This window comes from Athene noctua, chromosome 14, assembly GCF_965140245.1.
Source record: "Athene noctua chromosome 14, bAthNoc1.hap1.1, whole genome shotgun sequence".
NCBI classification, from domain to species: Eukaryota; Metazoa; Chordata; class Aves; order Strigiformes; family Strigidae; genus Athene; species Athene noctua.
The window spans coordinates 1,764,124-1,782,202 of NC_134050.1; the positions used below are offsets into that span (position 1 = coordinate 1,764,124).

Sequence of the window (18,079 nt, forward strand, 5' to 3'; positions counted from 1 at the left end):
AGGATTTTGCTAATATTTTTGCCAAGTGTGTTACTCTTTGCCTACCTCAATCAACCTGTGATACACAGTCCTTTATTAGAGATACAGAAATGTTAAAAGAATATATATTTGCCTAACCAAGAAAACAGCAAAAAGGGAGTAGTAACTCTGTGTGTGTGTGTGTGTGCAGGACATATGCATACCTGCAATTGCAGTGTTTTTACTGACAGTAAGATAGATTCAATTTTGACGATAACTTCTGGTGGTGGCATACAAAGACCTAAGACTCTGAATACTAGCGCTGCATCCCTGCATTGGATCTGTGAAAAGCCACCATTGGCATGTCCCAGTGAGAACTGCTCCAGCAGTCACTCTGAGAAGACATTTTTTATCACCGTTTGCTGACCTGGAAGATCCCACAGGACCACATCCATTACTGCCAAGTTTTAATGGAATTGGGCAGAAATCAGACTAAGATTGCTCTGCCCTCTCCTGCTGCTTTATCCTCCCATTTCATGGTGACTTCAGATTGGGATCAAATCCTGATGAGAAGTCGCAGAACGGCACCCAAGCTGTCACGGCTCCTGTCCTCAGCGTGGGGGCCCATGGAATTCCTCCCTCGCTGGCAGGAGGTGACCTGGGCTCTCTGGGATGAGAGTCCCTGCTGAAGGCACACAAATGGGCCGGTGATCCCAAACACCCAACAGCTTTCCTCCTGCTCAGGAAGGTGGCTAAAGGGCTGCACTGGACAAGGTCATTGCTGCCCAAAGGAGATGGGCTTTAAATTGCTGTTCTTGAGTGGAGTCAGACCCGGGCTTTGATGTTAAAGTGAGGGGCAGCTGAAGTAGTAGGGGCAAGAGGGAAATTCCTGGGGCCGAGGACAAAACGCATTTCAAAATGCCAACAGAAAGGCATCCAAATCGCTGCTGAGCTGTCCAGGACACTGGTTATCTCTCCACATGGTAACCTAGTTTAATGATACTCTTGTAATTGTCATCTCTGGAGCTTGAACCTGAGACCTTTGAGCTTAAATTTCAGTGCTCTCAGTCATCTGAAATAAAGGTGCAGTCCTCTTAAAGTAGAAGAAATCACTTATGTCTCCATCCATACGAAATAGCCACGTTGGTTTATGGGGGTTTTCTGCCTGGTTTTCTCGCACTGAGGAGGAAAGAGCTGTGTTCCCCCGCCTGCTGGCGGCACCTCCTTTTGCTCTGCCCCAGGTCCAACACGTGGCAGCAGCCTGGTGGGGCGTGCAACTGCTTCGTGCTGAGGCAGGAGCACGGGCTGGCTGTTGGTTTCATGCTTCTAAAGGGGTCAGCGTGTCACCAAAATTGTAACCTCGACCTGGGGTAGTGTAAGATATTTTCTTCCTGCAAGCGATCGCTGTTTTGTGGCAGCAGATGGCGGCTGGGTAGAGCAGACGTTGTGGGAGGTGTGTTTGCAGTGCTAGTGCTGCTGCTGTGATTCTCCATCAAAGGGTGGTGAGGTGGTTTTGTTTTGTGAAGAAAATGAATGGAAAATGTGAAGTGATGAGGGTGTTTAAAAGGACAGCAAGGAAAACAAATACATATGTGATCTGACTTGCCACTTGAAAACACCCAGGGGTTCTTCATTGCCAGAGATTTTTGTACAGATGGCACACAGAAGCCGTAAAGGCCTTCACCTGGTGAAAGAGAAATGCATCCTCCTCTTCAGCAAGGCAGGGGCAATCTGTGAGCTCCTTGGGGGAGAGACCATCTCATGTTTCGTGTCTGTATAGCGACCACCAGTGATGCCCTGGTCCCCAAAGTGTTACAAAATCACCCAGTGATAATAGATTTCTCCTGTCCCACAGCCTTCCCTGTCATTTGAAGCAGATGCACATTTAGAGGCCAGTTGGTAAATGAATAGAAATTTGTAGAGGATTTGATTGTGCGTCTGATGCCCACTGGAAGCAGGGACTAAGGTGACACATGCCAGCATGTACATTCTGAAGTCCGACTGTGTTAGCGGAATGTCCATTTATACATGTGGTTCAGCTGCTGGAGTGCAGAATCAACAGAAAAACTATGTTATCAAAGGCAGAACTAACAGAAAGAAAATGCCATTAAAAAAAAGAAAATCTATATGATTATTTGAAAGAAAAAACTTCCAAACTGAAAGTGTTTTAAAATCTAATGCATCTTTAACTGCAATAAACTACAACGTTCAACCAAATGAGACAAGAATGTTGTTATACCTGTTATACCCAGACATCACTGATGTAAGTTACATACAGCAAAAAAATCTACATTTGAACTCATCTTGGCTTACAAATGAGGACTATTTAAAGTGAGCTTAAGTGGCAAGAGCATTGGAAGGAAAGCTGGTAATGCACACTTAAATCTCCTATTTTAAACAGATTCAGGCACAAAGGATGAAACTCAGATGCTACATGAATGGTTTGAGCTGGTCCTGGAGAAGAATAAATTAATGCGTTATGAGTCTGAGCTTCTGATTATGTAAGTAAGAACAAGCATTAGTACTAAAGATGGGGAAGGGAGAGGGGAAAAGTGTGCTCACAATACACCCGAACACCTCGATGTGTGCTGCAGCAGTTTGAGACTGTCATGGAATAAATGTATCAGAATAGCTACAAAGGCTTTCAGCTGAGCCCTTCTCATCCTTCCCTCTCACAGGGGTTCAATTATTTCAATTCCATATGATACTCTAACCAGTATAGCATGTATAGGTGCTCTGCCTTTACATAATGAGGGTCTAACGAACATGGGGGCACTTTCTCCTGTGGAAGAAAAATAGTCTGACAAGTTTATCTCAGTTTTCATTGGATATAGGAGAAAAGATCTAGGAACTCACTACCGTGATGAAACGAGCAGAACCACCAGGCAAATAAAAACTGCCTCAGATGCCACTGTTTGTGGTTGGTGGAAACTATACTGGCTGTAGCTCCCTCACCTCGCCTCCTTGGAAATGCAGTCAACAGATAGGTGGAGGTGACTCTCATTTATTTTCTCCACTATTTCTGGGCAATGTGGGAAGGCGATGAGAGCTGCAGCAGTCATTACTCACCCCTGGATTTCACACCAGTGCAAGCTGCTCGTTGCCATTTATCATTTCCGTATCACTCAGCCCCAGACGTTTGCAGAGCTGCAGCCCAGCCACTAGCTCCAGCTGCACCCCAGTTTCTCCCCAGCTGTGCTGATGCTGCCAGGGGCCAAATCTCCTCTTTCCTCTTCAGTTGTCATTGGGCCTTGTGGTAGTAATACTTCCTGCTCACACTGTCTGCAAAGCAGAGTTAAAAAGCAAAAGCCATCTGCTTTTATCACTGCAGGACACAAAATGTTGTCTGGCTGTGTTCACGTGTGTTAATTCCCTTGCCTCGGGCCGTTGCTGTGCAGAGGGCCTGGCAGGGCCCTTGGTGTGTGAGAGCATGTAGCCCTATCCAGAATCACGGTGTGGGTGCCACCAACACAGCGCTGCTGGTCAGAGCCTGAAGTGTTGCGACGTGTGAGGGATCTTAATCTGATGCATCACGCAGAAGGTGGTAGTGGTACTTCTGGTGTAGCCGTGGCAATGTAGGCACAGGCAAGGCTTTTAGCCTTGACTGCCCACGAGGAGAAAATACTGGAGAAATAGGACACAGTCTCTTGGTTGAAGTAATATTAACATATGTGTGTCTACTGAAAAAAAAGCTTTATTTTTTACCATACTTTTTATTGTACCTAGAGCCCAAGAGTTAGAACTGGAGGACCACCAAAGCAGGTTGGAACAAAAGCTGAGAGAGAAAATGGCCATTGATGGTAAGTCAAAGGCGCTCTAGCCCACAGTGACAGATCATGCCCGTATGAGTCCCTGCCTGCTCCAAAAGGGACCAGAGTGTCTGAGGCTCTTCCTCCTGTGCTCTTCTGAGTGCTGCTCAGCGGCAAAGTGCAACTTGTGAGATCTCCTCTGCCTTCTAGACAGCTAAGCTAACCTGTGCAGTTTTACACTGAAATGGATCAGAAGCAAGCACTTGCACGTGTAATTCCAGTAACTGTGCTGTGCAGGCAGCAGCACCCAGCTAACCTGCGATGATGGCCAGCAGTGGAAAGTCATTTTTTCAACCACCTAAACACGAGAGAGGTTATCTGCTTTTATGTTAATTGTAGCATTGCTGGCTACTGCAGTATTTTGGAGCGGCTTTTAGGTACTTGGGATTGCAGTTTCAGCTTGTGCTTTCATTTGATATTAGAACAGAGAACATGGGAAAAAGGAATGCAGGGAGAAGGGGGGTTACACAGCACTGAATACCCCAAAATATCCTGTTGCATTCTAAACATATGGAGCGTAAGTGATGGCAATTTTCAATACTTTTTCTGAAAAATGCTTTCCATTTTCTTACAGGTACTACGTTTCATGGTTGGGCTTTTTACTTTGTATAAACTAAATTTAAACTCCAGCTTAAATGTTTTTATAAACAAGAAGTGCTCTTCCTACCCCTTGCAGTCTAAGTTTTGTTAAAAGATTTGCTCTAGACATTAGGAGCCTTATTGGTCAACCTTAAATGGCCGAAACGCTGGAGAAATTTTCCCTGAACGGTAACATGAAAAATATTAACTGCTGTTGACTTAATTTGTCATTGGCTCTAATATTAATTCAACCCGTAGACCAACAGTTAAAATGCAAAGTGTAACAACAGTGATCTGGATTTTAACCTCCTTGTTTTTGATCTTTTAGATAGCCTTAAAGATGAGATGGATCTGAATGAGGAGGATGAAATTTTTACTGAGATGATGAAAGTGGTTGAAGAAAGGGACAAACTCGTGTCTACCTTAGAGGAGCAGAGAGTGAAAGAAAAAGCAGAAGACCAGCACTTTGAAAGCATTATATTATCCAGAGGCTACCAGCTGAGCAGGATTTAAACAGCCACATGCAAATAAACACGATTTCAGCAATATTTGTAATCATGGAGGTACAGCCTTCTGAAAATGAAGGAATTCATATTTAATATCAGTTTATTTGGGAAACCTGTCATTTTGTTATCAAAAGCTCTTAAGCAGTTCTTTTGCTCATACTGGAGTGAGTCATTTCACTATCAGCTTCAAGGATCACCAAACAGAGAATAGGACTGAATTTACTTGTCTGATGGGCATCAGGGTCTGTGAAAGGGAAATCAGAGCTCTGTTGTTTTCTTGGAATTTTATTTTAATGCTGAGAATAGAGTTCCTGAGGAACATGATGACATCATTTAGTATTTTTGAGATTGCATTGCTTCCATCTGTCTGAATCTGTATGTGTTTTTTGTTAATGTTTTGGTACAGCCAACCCATGTTGAGCTACTTAAAGGTCAGAAAGCAAGCATCTCATAAAAACAAGGTTAATTTTTATTTCTGGTGGAGGAAGGGTTGTTTGACCGATAACTACGTAGAAGCACTCATTAAAACTGCTGTAAATGCAATGTCAGAAATTAATTTTCCAGGCATTTGTAAGTTTTAGTGCACTGAATTTTTGATCAAGAAGTTAAAGCAATATTAAATCCCTACATTTTTTAAAATGGTAAGGGATTATCAAAGGAGTGACTACCTTTAAGACTGTTACATGCTCAAAAAAGCTTTTGTACGTCACAGATTAAGGTCTTCTCTAAAATATGCTAAATGATAATTTAAAAATAGTAATCCAGACTAACATCACAAATAGTATCATAGCATGTGATGAGTGGTGTAGCAGTTAAAGATCTCCCTGAGAATAATTTCTCAAAAGGATTCAAAAAAAATGTTGAGTTTGCAATATCAACTTTTGATAGAAAAAGTTGTAGGTATATTTAAAGAAGATTTATCTTGCTGCTCAAGAACATGTATGCATATTTTTTGATTAAAGGAACTATCTCTTTTTTGTACATGCATTTGTAGATACTGGCAAAGCAGATGTGCAGAAATTCTCCTTGGTATTTAGTGTAATATAAGTATTTTCTTAAATCTGAGATAATCCTGCAATTTAAGATTGGTAGCATCCCCAACTGTATGTCTGATGCACTACATTTTCAAACTGAAAAAACATGGAAAAACTGAAAGACTGTTTCTTTTCGGATATCATTTTACCTCATGCTCTGAGAAGATTTGATGTTCTCATTATTTCCTGAATGGTGCTAATTTGCAGCAGTTGCCTATGGTACAGCCAAAGCTTGAAGCATTCCTCTTACAAAAGTTTTAAACTAAGAACCTCTTGGTAAGTACTTGTAGGGTAACAGACACACTGGATCCTGTCACAGTAATTTATGAATGATCTTAAGTTTTTGCTGTATTGTAAGAAATTCAAAATACCCTTTCTAAAGATAAAAGCAGGATTTTACTGTTGACCACAGAAAAATAATATACCTCTATTGGTGCAAGGAATATACTATTGTTCTGCGATATTTATGTATTTATATTTATTTATTAGACTGTTTAAAGAAGATAAGAGTGTCTGGTTACATTTTACAGTTTGGATGTTGTCTCTGATTTTGACTGATAAATGTGTATTTCTGACAGCTATGAATAGGTGAAGCTGTGCATAGTAGATAGCTTTATCAACCTGGTAAATAATTAGTAATAGAATATGAATTAAAATTTTTAAACAACAGTTTCATTTACCATAACTTGAGGGATACCCTTGAAACATAGCATATGGGGCTTTAACAATAGAATTTGTCTTTCATTGCAGTGGAAAGGCATAGCAGAATCCTTAAATATCTTCCAAAACTACCATCAGACATATTTTTTTTCCTGTCACTCCTAGGCTAAGCATATCTGATCTTCGGGTTACGTTTTTATTGAGGTGGATAGCAGCGATTGATTTTTTTTTAAAAACTAAGTCTGTTACTTAAGATTGTCACAAAGTAGGAGCAGGCAGGGCAGCAATAAATATTTTAATTTTCTCTCTTGATATCTGCTGGTATTTCCAGTTTTGTGGAGAAAATTTCTGGATTTTATCACTGTTTGCAGAAGCGTCATGTAATCCCATAGAACAAGACTGTCTAGAACATATCTATCACAGTTTTCTGTAAAAAAAGGAGAGTCATAATGCTTTCAAAGCATTTATTTTTTAAATGTTTTAAAGCAGACTTCTTAGTGCTTTGCACAGAAGAGAATTAGCAGACACCTCCAGTTATATCAGTCAAAGATTGGTTTGTTCACCTCACTTTTACAATGTGAAAAGTCCTTAGTGTTGCTGCTGTGCAAAGAGGAAGAGGAAGGGCAGCTTCAGAGAAATATGCTGCCCCTAGTCCTGAGGAGGAGATTGCTCTCCTCTCCCAAAGTGCAGGCTGCTTCCCCAGGGGAGATGCCTACACTGCAGTCAGGTCGCTGGATTGTATATTAGCCCTGAGATTTCCGTTTACAGCAGATACCTGTTGGGCTATAAAACTAAATGCAAAAGGGTGTTTTCCTTTTAGCTCCAAAGATTTGAGTTCTTGAGACTATTACAGTCAACAGAAGGTGAGGCCATCAGCATCTTACGGACCTCAGAAATATTCTTTGCTAAAAAGATACTTTTCTGGATGCCATGTTGTCTTAACACACGCTTCACCCAAAACTCCGTCTGCTCTCGGGAGGAAGAACCTGTCAGGCCACTGTTACCCTGCCTGATATTAAGTACCTCACAAGATTAGAGCCAAAAATGCACCGGGCAAGTGATTTAGAAAAACAATAAGCTCTTAAGTCATTTAAAGCAACTCTTCAGATATCATAAGAGTAGAGAAGGAGGGAAAAAAACAGGAGAAGCTATGTGCACTGTTCACAGGTCAATTTAATATGATTGGCTTGTATTAGAGATGTATTTAAACACTGGTTTGGTTACAAGTCTCGCTGCTGAATCTTTTCTGTAAATTGACTCACTAACATCATAGATTTGTTAATTTTTAAGTCCTTGGCACTGTCATTGTTGGGTATAATGTGATGTGCTGGAATGTATTGACTATGTGTAAATGGACTGGATGTGAGCAATTTTCTATTTGAAAAAATAAAATTATATCTCACTCTCTGAAGTCCCTGAATCATTTTCATAGTAATTTCTTTCCACCAATATCTACAGTGTAATAATGTGTCTAGGAAAGATCTATAAGTAAGAAATTATATCAGTTTCTTAATTAATATACTGGTAAGTAAATCACACTGTCTCGCAGTTCACAGATTCATTTTATTGTTTAGGAATAATGACACCCTGAGGTTAGAGGGCATTCAACTCTACCTTTAACACAAGAGGCTGCAAATTCCATGAGATCAACTACTCCCTCACATTCTTACATAGGAATTCACCACCTGTTTTCCTTAGGCATGATATAGGAATTATATCAGTTCCTTGAAGACTTGGAAAAGTGTCACTGGATGGATCACTAAGAATTGGTGATCAGAATCTTAATTGCCAATTTTCAAATTCCACTAACTTTACTTCTATTGGGTCATCTCGTTTTGTTGCTTTCTACCAGGAGGAGAGCCTTACAGAGCAAGACAAGGTGCTGCTCGACATGAGAGGACTGGATAAGCAAGATCTGGGCTTATGTTAGTGCCTGTATCCTCGTTCCCTGCTCAGTTGACTCTGAACTGATGGCTAGTTCTCTCCACTTCACAGGACAGATAGACAGCTGCTTCTCTTGAGAGGTCAAGGTAATTTTTTGTCATATTTGAACTGAGGTCTGTCTTCTACTGTCACGCCTTTTCCCTTCCATCTTGTGTGTGTCAGAGGCAGATGGACATGGTGGTGGCTCCTCTGAAAATACCACACGTGCATTCTCAGGACTGCATGGGAATGACCTGCCTGCTAGGTTTATTGGAAGCAATACATCAAACTTTCATTCATGTTCAAAACCTTGCAGCCATGCTGAATTCTCACCCAGCTGTTCAAAAGCTGGGGGACTTGGCTGGCCCAGGAGCAGGATGTGGGTAGAAATACCACTGCAGGAATCAACTGAGGTGATCTGAGGCATTCCCCTCCCAGTCACAGCACACACACACCCCCATCCCTTGTTCCTTCTTCAGAGATCATAGGTCTAAAAAAACTCAATTGCACAAGAAGTTAATGAAAAGGATTTTATAAGTCATTGCTTGACTCATGATCAATCCATTTGCCCCCAAGGTAAAGGAACGCCTCACTAATTTTTAGGGTATTCGGCCAGGTTTCTCTGGGCACAGGCAACAAACCCAGAGGTCTTGTGCTTCCGTTTTAGCCCAGTGCATATTTGATTGCAACTAAGAATTTCACTTCAGCAGTCTCTTTCCAGAAAGATACGCTGTTTTCTTTCTTTGCTTGAGCAAGTAACAGGGCGTGGTTTAGCAGATTGGAGATTCTGTATGTCTTTTAAGACTGCTGCTGCCAAGATGTAAAGCTGTCCTTGCTGGGTTTTGCATGAACCACAGAGTTTTTGCGCAGTTCCGCGCGGTGGGTTTGCCATGTTAGCATGCAAACACTATCCCTGGAGTCTTCGTGGCAGCCACATCTCGTGAACTTTGTGACGAGTAAGGTATTTGCTGGATTTCACTACAAAAAGTACATTGTCATTTTTAAGAATCTGGCTGGAAATACTCTGATACTTTTATGAAGCTATGTTAATTTATTATTTGTTATTTATTTTATTCTCCAGGGATTTGGGGGCACTCTCAGGAAAATCCTGATCAGGAAATAGATGTTAAACGTCCACAAAGTAACCTGTATGGAAATGCCTTCTTTTCTAAGCAGGCCCTCTTCAAGTGCTGTTAACTATTACTCAGGGTGGGGCGGGCACGTTCAGCAGTTAACCGCGCAAAGGTGGCAGGTCAGTAGAAGGCTGACTGCGAGTACTCAGAAAAAGGGTAGACTTTGGTCTAGTTTTGTTCTTCCTGAAGTCAGTGGTGTTACTGTAGGCAATTGCAGCAATAGCAGTAGGTCGATAGAGCATTTTTGAAAATTCCATTTCCATTCTTTAAATGACCAGACAGTCAAAAGGCTAGAACAGAGGTACACCTAGCAGAGAAATGTTAGGAGAAAACTCTAAGACTAATAATTTATTGCGCAGCCTTTAGAGCTTGGCTGCTGCAGTGGTCTTTCTTACTAGCCTAGCCCATGGTCGGTGTGTTATGTACTCTGCCTCTTCTGTCTCATTTACAAAGTAAGACTTTAGTTTGTGATTGTTCTGAGTCGCGTAGTAAAAGAAATAAAAACCAGGTGCACATGGACAGATGTGCAGGTGAATAAGAATTATTTGAAATATGTGGATTTAGCTTGCTTTTATTGCCTGGCAAAAGTATATATGTGATCAGGATGCAATTAATTTGAGCTACTGGTTGGCTCATCTGCAAGAACAAGGCGCTGACAGGGAGCACGGTGAGAGCTCTTGTGCTCTGCTCCAGAATTCTAGATGCCAGATGCAGTGGGGCCAGCCTGCACGGCAGCCTGCTGACTACTGTGTCCTGTGCGGGGGATCGTGGAGCACGATCGTGAAAGTATTCAATTATCAAATATAAAGCAGAGCAAAAACCTAGCCAAACAAAAATCCCCACCGAATTTCTACTACTGCAGCTTTTATTTGTGGTTAAAATACTGTATGAGTAAGAGCTAGGCATTTAAAATCAATATTCCTGTATCTTTCATAACTTAGACCTTATGCAGACCTGTAAGGCCTTTTGTGCTGAATGCAATGCTAATTTAAGGTCATATATCCCCAGATCAAAAGAAAAGTAGCACACGTAGTTCTAAATTTAAGATTGGGGGGGGGGGGGGGGAAATGTTGTAACAATCCTCAAAGAGAGACATCCTAAGTGGAAAAACACAGCAATATGTTATACTCAAAGAACTGCAAATAAATTCTGAAAGAAACCCATAAAAAAACCCAACCAGTAAACTTAAGTCTGTCTGTTGCTTTAGCATTATTAAAGCACACAGTATTTGTTTCCAGATCTGATAAAGCTGATTTTAAACACATTAAGTTTAATTTAAAATTTATTTTCTCCTGGTGATTTGAAACACCCATAGCTCATGAGTCTATTAAATAAGTAGCATTGCATTTGTCATTAATTTACATACACTGAGTGTAGTCAAATAGGAAAGCAAGCTGCTCGGTCTTTTCAGCTATTTTGTGTGAGACTTGGCATGTTGAATTCTGACTTTCCCGTACTGTACAACCCAGCACCCATTACTGTTCATTAGGTATCTCACTTGTTCTTTCTGCCTTTAACACAAACGTAGTGGTACAAAGGCAAGCAAACTTGTGCTTGCCAAAATGCCATCTCTTCTCCTGTGCCCACAAAATTCTATATTGACATCTACCTATAGTCACTTGGGTCCAAATGGGGATTGAGTTGGGTCATTGCTCGGTTTGTAAATGCCACAGATTCACATGCATTAAAAAAAGGCTTGACATGTTTGTTTCTCCTTCTTTTGAAGTAGTCTTTTATTATGTTCCTAAAAATTATTCACAACTGTTCATCTCCTATTTTGTACACTGTGTGAGTAGCACTTCTATAAAAAGAGAGTGATGTGTGAGATTTGGACTGCTCTGTAGACAACAGCCCCTAGACACAATCCGTGCTACGGGTCAGAGAGCAAATGTACGGAAAGGAGAGCTTGTGCTCCTTCCTGCTTTTAACTGATGGCAGTATGGATGAATAAAGTTTTTCTCCAGGGCATATACTAACTACATGCAACAAATACGCATTGATGTCTACCTCTCATCAGGCTAACCGATGTTACCGGCTTGTAAAAACACAACAATTATTAGCTGATTTAGAAATATCCTCATGGTAATTTCATTTCACTTATTATATCTAATGGATAGCTAGATATTTGCATGAAGTGTGTGTGGCTTTTTGCCTGAATTGTTAATCGAGTGATTAAGTGGTAAGTGAAAGGAGTGCATCCAGATGACATTAATGCTGTTCCAGTCCTGGGTGCCTCCTGAACCAGTCACAGCAAATTATCAGTTTTAAAGATACTTCTCTCTGAAGATACTCATCTGCAAATCAAAGCAGAGTTGGTATAGGGAATCCATCACGCCCAGTCACCTTTCTTCCGCACTGGTTCTACACTGGTCTAACTACAATCATTGGTTTCTCTCGTAGAAGTGCATGTGACGGTGCCCACCGCCTCTGACCGCAGATGGAGCCGAGCCGTGCAGGCAGAAGAGCTGCTCTGCAAAATGTGCCCGGGACTGAAATGTATCCAGTAAGCTTGAACTTTAACTTGGGCAGAACCGCCTTACTACCGCGGTCGTTCTGTGGGTGCTGCCCGCGGGGCGTACAAACACCTGCCTGCAGCTGCCATCCCTGCCCGTCCCTCCCTGGCGAAGAGCTGCGGGGCCGGCGGGGCCCGCTCCTGCCGGCCTACACCTGCGCTGAGCTTCCCGCACCAGGGCGCCCCGAGCCCCCCCGCTGCCGGGCTTTCTCCTTCCCGGCGGTGTGGAGCACCCTTGTGCCGAGGCTGCGGCCAGAGCCCGCGGGCAGGGCGAAAGGAGGGCCCTGGGCCCGCGGGAGCAGCCCCGCAGAGGGGCAGGAAGGGGCGGCCGGCGGCGGGCGCCGAGCGGGCGGGAGGGCGGGCGGGAGGGAGGGAAGGAGCGGGAGAGCCGGGAGAGCGGAGCAGGAGCTGCCTCAAATGCTTGAAATAATTCCGCTTCCGTTCAGAGCCGGGAGCAGCCTCCCACGGCATCGCGGCCTCGGACCCGTCTCCTCCATCCCCCAGCGCCGCCGGCGGCCGGGCCATCATGGCGACCTCCCCTCAGAAGTCCCCTTCTTCCCCCAAGTCCCCCACCCCTAAATCGCCCCCGTCCAGAAAGAAAGATGACTCCTTCCTGGGCAAGCTCGGCGGCACGCTGGCGAGGAGGAAAAAAGCCAAAGAAGGTAAAAATTACAGGTTTGCACGTTTCCTGGGAGTTACCTTAACATGGGGGGGGGGGGGGGGGGAGGAGGAGGAGGAGACAGGGGGAGAGGAAAGGCTCTGGGGAGCGGGAGGAAGGGGCTGACTGGGGAAGGACGCGCGGGGTGGGGTGGGCAGGCGGGCAGCGAGGGAGGAGCGCGCCGCCGTGTCCCCGCCGCTTCGCCGGGACCGGGCGGGGGCCGCGGCGCTTCTCCCCGCTGCCGGCGCCTCGGGGCGGGCGGAGCGCGGGAGCCCGGCCGGGGGACACCGCGGCCGCGAACGGGGCCCCGCGCCGGGGCGGGCCGGGCGCTGCGGCCGAGGCGGGCCCGCCGCCCCGCGGGCCGGGCGGGCTGGCGGTGGGGCAGCCGCGGAGCTCGGCCGGGCGGGCGGGGGTGCCCGGGCCGGGAAGGCGGCGGTGCCCGGCGGGGTGAGCGCCGCGGCCTGAGGGCCCAGCGCCGGGCAGGGCCCGCGGCTCGTCCCGGCGGCGGGGCTGCGCAGCCCCTCCGGAGGGCTCGCCTGGGGGCGCGGGTGCGGAACCCCCAGAACTTGGTGCTCAGATCCGCTTTGACGCCGAACGGGCTGCTCTGTATCGGTGTACAGCACGGTCGGTACGCGTTGCTCTGCGGAACCAGTGCAATGCACGCCGCTGACTTTATGTTTATAATAGTAATCGTTCTCCAGCGGCTTAAAACTTGATTATCCTTGTACTGAGCAAAAACCTTTCCCTCACGACTGTGGACCTTGGAGGAACGCAGAGCATACAGTGTCTGGCTGGTCCTCTATCCATACGTGTGAACTAATATCCACCCCCTACTGGGTCTGCTTGTTTAAAGTCCCATGAGACAGAGAATTGGAATTTAACCTCACTCACCCATCATTTTCACAGCCGATGTTAATTTAAATACGATGCAAACAGAGCCAAAGTAACGGTCTCTTCAAAATAGTTTTTCAAGCAACGTCATCGCTTAAAGTGTGAAGGGCATTATGCTCAGCAGACCCTGCTTCTGATGTATACACGCGTAATGAAACCAGGCACAAAGTTACTGCAAATACTACAAAAAACTGTTTAAGAGTAGCACCAGTGCTGCAGACAAGGATGATACAACTTTGGCGAGTACAGCTGCTCGTTCTAACTATCACGTCATCTTTCTGAGATGCGTGGTCTTGCCTTTCAATTAAAACGCATGTTGCACGATTGTGCTCATGTTATTTGGCTTTTTCTGGTCATTGCAGATGGTCCAGAAGTTGATGAAATAGTAAATAATGGCAAGCTTTCTTAGTTACCCACTTTGTTACATTATTCTGTTAGGGTATTTGTGAATATGAGCAGCACTGAACTAGCACCAGTTTTCTGTGGTGAGTCTATATTGTAGGTATGTTTAGAGATCTTTAATTTAGCCTATTTGTAGTAGATTTAGTATGTCCATTATTATTATTCAACAATGCTATTTTCCTCAGATATTGTTAAGTCACAAATCTCCAGCAAACTGTTAGAGGCAGCAGTTACTTTCATCCGCAATCTTACAGTCCTACAAAAAGATGTGTTCTGTGAAATCATATTTTTTCTTGTATTAAATTTATTGACCTGCACCTGCCATTTCATTATCTTATCATGTTGATATTTACCCTTTTGAAATTTTGGAACAACAGTTGTGTTGTCCTTGTCCTTTGTGTTTTCCATATTCTAAAGTCTGTTTAAACATAACAGTGGTTTGGAGAATTTTTAAAAAAATTTTGTGAGAAGTTTGTTATTTTCTTATGGAAGAAAAAGTATTTTATTAAATTCACCTTAACATCCTTCTTAGTTCTGCATGTGTATGTCACATTTCTTTAGTGGAAGCATATATAGGGGTGAGATTGATAGTATGCCATCTTCCTTGTTTGTTTTTACTAGATTCAGATGACTTCAAAGCCGGTAAATCCTTTTTGTGAAGCCTGTCCTTTCATCCTTCCCAGTCTTGCCCCCGCTAGAAATAAAATATGGGTTTGCAAACTATTATTGAGTCTTGTTTTTTGCAGGCTGTGGCACACATGGGTTCTGTCTTATGTTGTGGTGCCACAGCTTGTAGGGCTCCAGGTGTATTTGAAGTCTCACTAGGAACATCAGGACTGGGAAGTCAGATTGTTTGTTCGTTTAGGCTCTGTTCTTTGGGTTTTTTCCTGCTTTAATTGACCTATCTAGTGGCGGGTTCCCTATAGGGACAGGTCTTAGAGGAGTGCACATGGTTATTCAACTGTTAACACATGTAATATATTAGAAAGCGTTCAAATATAACTCATAGGAACTGAAAAAAAAATGGGGTTTGTACTAGCCATGTTTAGACCTTCTACTTTTGTAAACTAGAATGAAGTACTCTTAGATGGCACCTTTACTTTTTCTTCATATTTTTTGTAGAACATCAGGATCTATTCTCTAATTCAGTTAGCTAGTCTGATATAGATATCTACCCCATTTTGTTGGGAATGTTGATCTCTAATCATGTAAGGTCTCTAAATACAATGAACTGTTAGTAACTCTTTAGAAATGATGCTGTGGGTTTTTTCTGTTTAGGGTATTCATTTCCCCTTCTACCTACTTAGTCTTGTACTTTGTGATTTTAATATTCCAGTAGAGTAAATCCACATTCTGGATTTCACCTATGTCAGTATTTCTTCATGAGGCAACGATTTTGTCTATCTCAATTTGTTGTTCTCTTTAATGTATGGGCAGCAGAACAAGTATTCTCCTTTTAGATGAATGTAGACTATGCAGAAAATGCCTCTGTCATCCCATCTTCTGATCAACTGGGTCATAGACCTGGCTAAATCTCTTAGGGCTTTTTTCCAGACGTGCACCCTCGGGGGCTGCCAGGGGGCTGCTGCATACACACCTCTGTTTTGTTCCTCTGCTGCATGCCCCTCTGTTATAAGCCAGACCATGCTCAGGGTAACATTTGGAATCAAAAATCTGGGAGCTTACCTAGGTTGTACAGCTTAGTGATAGATGAAGAAAGTCAGTGGGACTTGCTACATGTGTGAGAAATAAGGAGCAACTGAAAGTTTCCCTGTCTTTCAGCTGGTGTGAGTTCTGCTGTTACACAGATGACAGAAACTTACTGATTTACTTCTGTATTTTACCACAAGGGTGTTTTTAAATGCAAAAATGTTTTATCTCTTGTAGGGAGTATACTAATTACATTTTAATACTATCTGTGTTATGTATGTAGCTAGCTGTTGTAGATGGTATATGATTACACATGTATGGGGTTTGTGCGTATGCTATCAGTAGGTATTTTGATCATTGTCAAAACGGTATTTTTATATATTGCAACGATAGACCCAGTGCCAAAATACCAATTGAAAATCCATTGAAGTGACATTATGGTGAGGAAAAATGCAGATTATGTATAAAGAGAGTAAAGTCTATGTAGTTTTAGATGTAGTAAAACTAGTTTATAATACACTATAAAATGGATTTCCTGTAATAACATTGTTATATAAATATATATAAAAATATATAGCAAACCTTTCTTCATGAACTTTGAAGTTCTTGGCAGTGGTAAGCATTCCACCCATGCTAGAGATGAGAATGGTCTAGGCAAGTGAAATGAATTCTCTCATATCACAGTACAAGTTGTTGACCAAAACAGAGAGAGTAACCCAAGATACTGTTACTAGAAATACCACACGTGATGTAAACAGGGATTAGTCATACCTTAAGACATATGTTAATCTAGAAAATACATTGTCATTAAATATTAGAGAATATTTCATAAAATCTGAAATTTGGAGCTCAAATTTGCTTAAGTAGTCATCTCTCAGCATAGTGTCTTAGCCTGGTTTTCATTTGTGGTATCTCATCACCATTGGTATAATTTAAGGATAAGAACATCATACTTTAGTCTTTCCTGTGAGAGCGTGAGCAGCTGCATCTTTAAATAGTGTATAAATTCTGTTAAGGTAACAAAATTACAAATTATTAAATATGTTTGGAATTAACTATTATTTCCTTTTCATCTAATGAGAAAATTGTGATATAATATCGGAATATTTGATGACCTGTTTACAACAGAATTGTCATATGCAAAAATTATTTGCAGTTTCGAGTAACATTCCATCCCTTCTGCTCCTGAAAAACCATTCAAATACTGAGCCATCCCATATATACTATAGGAGGATTCCAGTCCTTATCTATCAGGAATTAAGATGCATGGTGAAGCTCATTGTATTAGCAAAAACCAAACATAAATTAAAATTTTTTGTAAGCTTCTTATAGTAGTCTGCATTGTGTACTCAACATATCTTCTTACAAGTGCCAGGAGAGAACAGAATGACCTCTTTTTAGATGCAGGGGGTGTGTGCTGTGTTATCTTATGAATTTTTCATGGTGGGTTCAGTAAGGTCATGTGTGATTGTCCTCCTTGAATTTTCCTGGCCTGGCAATTATAGACACAGAAATTTCACTCCTCTTAATAGCTCACCTCAGTGGAGAATCTTAAGAATTGGCTTCTGACGTGCTAATAAATCTGTGACACATTTGGGAACGGAGAGCAAAGTTCAGAATTGCTTAAATTGCATAGGAGCAGATGGGAAACAGACAGCTTGGACCCATGAATTTGGTAGAGAGCAATTACTGCTCATTGTAGAGGCTCTGTCGGTTTTCCAATTGATATGACATCAATTTCAGTAATTTGACTGCTCTTCTGCCTAGTTTATTTGGTGTTGATGGGCAGGAGAAGGAATGAATTTTCTTCTAGCTTCCACTTATGATATTTCTTCTTTTTCTTTTGTATGTCTTGTTTTGATTTAATTTTGGTATGCGAGGTAACGGCAGGCCGTATTCTCTGTATGCCTAAGGGAGGAGTGGGATAACAGTCTAAAATATTCTTCATCTTTACTTTGTTGCCATCATACATTTCATAGAATAGTATGAAATTAGTACAAATTCAGAATAAGTGTAGGGTGATGAGAGCTTTGCAGGTATTTTAAGTGAGATTTTTGTGTTTTTGGAATCCATGACTCAAATACCTTGCCTTGTGACTCACGGACAGCAGGATCACACCTTGGTCTGGCTGTGGGCATTTTACTATGCAATATTTCTTGGTATACAAGAAGTGTTCTGCTGAATTTTAATTGACATATTTGAATTATTTTCTTTGGACCTTTTTCTGCAACTTCTTTTTGAGTAGGGTAATGCACTGCTGGAGCAAAGGACTTTTTTTCATGTCAGTAGACGTTTTGCTTGTCTGTTTCTCATGTGAGAGCCTAAGCTTAAATGCTTTGCAGGCTTTTTCTACTGCTCTCACCT

The 18,079-nt window shown here is 42.5% G+C and overlaps 2 protein-coding genes across 3 annotated transcripts in view; both read left to right on the forward strand.

Moving 5' to 3' along the window:
* The window catches only part of MICAL2 (microtubule associated monooxygenase, calponin and LIM domain containing 2), a 128,666-nt gene extending 120,769 nt beyond the window's left edge, over nt 1–7,897 (forward strand). The window contains exons 34-36 of the mRNA XM_074918467.1: nt 2,360–2,459; nt 3,685–3,758; nt 4,675–7,897. Of these exons, the coding sequence (XP_074774568.1) occupies nt 2,360–2,459; nt 3,685–3,758; nt 4,675–4,859 (359 nt within the window). The 3' untranslated portion in view covers nt 4,860–7,897. The remainder of the gene's footprint in view (nt 1–2,359; nt 2,460–3,684; nt 3,759–4,674) is intronic.
* A 4,605-nt stretch (nt 7,898–12,502) lies between these two features.
* Nucleotides 12,503–18,079, forward strand: part of PARVA (parvin alpha) — a 68,113-nt gene continuing 62,536 nt past the window's right edge. For both annotated transcript variants that reach the window (XR_012634523.1, XM_074918047.1), the window contains exon 1: nt 12,503–12,776. Coding sequence is in view for 1 of the 2 variants with exons in the window: in XM_074918047.1 (XP_074774148.1) it covers nt 12,641–12,776 (136 nt within the window). In the remaining variant the exon portion in view is untranslated. The remainder of the gene's footprint in view (nt 12,777–18,079) is intronic.